Source organism: Ruditapes philippinarum, unplaced genomic scaffold (genome assembly GCF_026571515.1).
Source record: "Ruditapes philippinarum isolate M1 unplaced genomic scaffold, ASM2657151v2 ctg5869_1_1_1_1, whole genome shotgun sequence".
Classification (NCBI taxonomy): Eukaryota; Metazoa; Mollusca; class Bivalvia; order Venerida; family Veneridae; genus Ruditapes; species Ruditapes philippinarum.
The window spans coordinates 51702-55382 of record NW_026856350.1 but is presented as its reverse complement, the minus strand read 5'-3'; the positions used below and the strand labels follow the sequence as shown (position 1 = coordinate 55382).

The following is a 3681-nucleotide window of genomic DNA, read 5'->3' as shown; positions in this document are numbered from 1 at the left end:
AAATATAATTTTTATAAAAAAATCTAAACTAATAACAAAATTTACTTATCTAAAATGAACTGTATACAAAACCTGGTCAAGGATTTACAATTTTTGTTCCCAGTCAGGTTAATTTTTGATGTTCTGAAAAATATTTGTTCAAAACTACATTTACGCTCTAAGGTAGTGGTACGTATGTAGGCTAATAAAATATTCCTCTATTCCTCTTTAAAAAAGATGTGGGAAAAAAATCAACAACAAAGAATTCAAGAAGCAAGTTTGAAACCGATATGGACTACAGAGAAAAGAATGAAACTCTTGAATATCAATATTAAAAACCGTGGATGATTTATTTTAATTTTTACAAAAACCCTTTTTTCTCCAAAAAACATTAATTATGGATGTGAAAGAAATTGCAACAGCTATGTACACTTTAGGCAGACTGGTCTGGGCTTCTTTTCCTGCGAAACTACATGTACCCATACCAAAAATTATCTTACGAAAACTCCCAAAAATTATATCTTTGCCTGAGCAGGCACTGACTTTGTTCTCCATGCAGATTTGTACTTAAACATTTTTATAACTGTCTTACCAATGTGGAAGATTTCAAGAAGACATCACACTATTTTGTCTTGCTCTAGAAAAAGCAAAAAAAAAAAACTGTTCAAAAGCATCTATCTTAAGTTTTGATTTTTAAAAAACTTTAAAAAAATTTATTTAACATAAAGGCTCTGTTAAGTAGTAACAACATAATTATCACGTTTTCCATCACAACTTTAATGCAATTCTGGTTCTGACTCGCCTTAGGCTTTAGGTTAACAACTTATCTTAACACACATAGTTATATACATGTTCTATACACATTTTAAAAAATGATTAAATTTTCATTTAAAAAAGCGCCTAGTTGATTTTCTCCACATAATTTGAAGGTAAAAATCCACGCTTTCCGGTTCTCTCTACCGTGCCTTCAGACCATCCAGCTTCAAACTGCTTACAGAATACGATCAAATCTCCCTCTCGCATATCAACCTCGTCCGTGTCAACTGCGTCATAATCGTACATTGCTTTACAAACCATCTGCTCAAATGCAAATACATCCTAAATTATGATTAATAAATACATCATAAATATGTATTCATAAAAAAACAATATCCTTCACATCATATAGCTATACCCTTAGTGTTTTTAACTTGCAAATAAAATTATGGGATAAAATATTTTTGCATTGTCATTCCTTTTTATGACCCAGGGCTTCTAGTTATTGAAATTTGTTCATTCTTTTGTCTGTAAATACCGGGTTAACTTAAACCTTAAACCTACATACTAAATACATGTAAAGTTCTAGTTGTATAAATGGTTTCACACTTCTTTACCAATGCTTCTTGATAAGGCTGTAGGCTTGATTTTAGATAACAATATAAGAACATCTCTTTTTCTCAAAATTGAGCATTCTGACTTTTTTACAGCATCATAACAAAATGTGCATTCCCTTTCAAATAATTCTGCATTGCTTTATTATTTGCGTTTTAAGATGATTTTCATCAGACTGTAAATGTAACTCATCTCAAGGAAGGAGAACTTAAGTTCACAATTCAAATAGGAAAAAACTACAAAACAAATAGAAAACTCACCCCTTTGCCTGCTGATTTATCTCTTGGTCGCTTGGGTTCTAGTGGGGGCTGATATTGTTGAGGTGGGGGCTGACAAGGTTGTTGTGGGTGTTGATATTTTTGTGCTGGCTGCTGGGCTGTAAAGTCATAACTATTCATATCCTTTAATAGCGTTGATAACTTTTGACCAGCTTCAAACTCGATATTTCCGAACGATTTACCTTTTTTAAGTTTGATTTCTAATTTAGAGGCCGTGTGATCAATATCTTCAGCTTTTTTCAGGGTGACAAACCTTGTCGTTTGGTTGTTACTGTTTGATTTAATCCTTTCTCGATAACCTGCAATAGTTTCCTTCATATTTTGCAACATTCGCATTGCATTTTTCATCTCATTTGTCAGCGATTTGTAAGTATTATCAGCATCACTGATTGTAACCTTTTCTAGGTCATCCAGCTTGTCGTTGATTTCTTTTCTGAATTTCGTGATATTGTCAACTAACAGTTTTTTCCTCTCCAAGAGCTGATCTTGCTCGCTTTTTATGCTTTCATGCTGTCTTGTAAGGTACATTGACACGGAATCCAATTTCTCTTCAACTTCTTTTATAGATGTTGTTAGGCCGGTGTCCGAAATATATTCTGGTATGTAAAATGTATCTTGGCAGTTCCTAGAAGAAAATAATATTACAAGCAAAATTATTGAATTGACATCAACTGTTGAATTATTTTAATTGAAGCTTCTCAGAAATATGTACCTCAGATCATAAATATCATATATGTTATTGTTCCCATACACTGCATGACTCTTCAATGACACCTAAATGCCGATCCCCTCCCCCTAAAAAGGGCGATAATCCTATTTCAAAGAAGAGTTATGGTTCTAATACACTGCCAATGTTGTTGTTGCTTATACTTATCATTAATAGTCATACATATGAACCAAGACCTGTCATAGTGATATGAAACATCCCCAGTTGCTATCATGCAACTCCTTTGAGAAACATAATGAAATAATTACTATATTTTCTATATTATATATTCAATGAAACTAGTGACATATGTGCATCCTATTTAAGTAGTGCGACTTATTGTCCTACGAGATGAGATATTGTGCTGTTTTGTGTGTGGCCAATATCTCCCCTCTAGAAGCGAGATTCTGACGCTGAACACAGTAATCTCAGGATCTAGCTTTGGCACGTCAATTGACTACCTATTTAGGTTGAACTAACTTTGAAACATTTTCAAATTTGTAGTGCTCAGTGTTTTGTATGTGGACATTTTCTTTTAGCTGAAATAGAAAGATGAAGAATTTGATAGTACATTAATACTTTAAAATAAGTTTAAATCATAGGCACTTGATGGCAAAAAAGTTTTTTGATCGACTACCCTTTATGACCGACTACCCGCCGTGATTTTTATAAAATTTTATCAATAACACACATACATTTATCAATTCAACATCGTCTTAAAAAGGGTATATCTACTGTGTATATAAATCATTACATTTATATACACACGGTAGATATATCTAGACGTTTTGTCGGTAGATTTTTATTGAGTGTTCACTTACAGTTAAAAGTTTATAAAAATCACGGCGGAAAGTCGGTCACAAAGGGTAGTTGATCAAAAAACCTTTTTTTGCCATCTAGAAGATAAATATAATTATATTGAAATTGACCAACTTACCTATGAGCTAAAGTCATACAGGTGCCACACCCAACTTGGTCGTGAATCTGACAATACATATCAATACCATTATGACTGTGTTTGTCACATCTCTCGATTGATTTATCTGATAAAGTCTTCCTTGAACCAACTATCTTAGCCGAGTCCGATGGAAACTGGCTTTTGTCGAGAATATTATGGTCCATTATCGACGGTACATCCTCATGAACTTTGACACATTTCAAACAAAAATAATCTTGACATTCTAAACAGTACTTTTCTGCTTCGGAATTGTTGCCTTTCCGTTTACAAATTCTACACAGCAGATCAAATGTTTGATCTGACAAATTGTCTAAATTTAAACTTCCCCCTAACGCCATTTTCTTTAATATTCCCAAAGGTCAAACCAGTTTCGTTTTTAATCCCAAACC

General features: G+C 33.0%; 1 protein-coding gene across 1 annotated transcript; it reads right to left on the bottom strand.

Moving 5' to 3' along the window:
* Window positions 1-370: 370 nt before the first annotated feature.
* On the bottom strand, window positions 371-3681 carry LOC132746261 (endophilin-A1-like). Its single transcript, XM_060735349.1, has 3 exons — window positions 3272-3681; window positions 1611-2253; window positions 371-1056 (listed from the first exon to the last, which is right to left on the bottom strand). The coding sequence occupies exons 1-3, from the start codon at window positions 3628-3630 to the stop codon at window positions 880-882; spliced, it is 1179 nt and encodes a 392-aa protein (XP_060591332.1). The 5' UTR covers window positions 3631-3681; the 3' UTR covers window positions 371-879.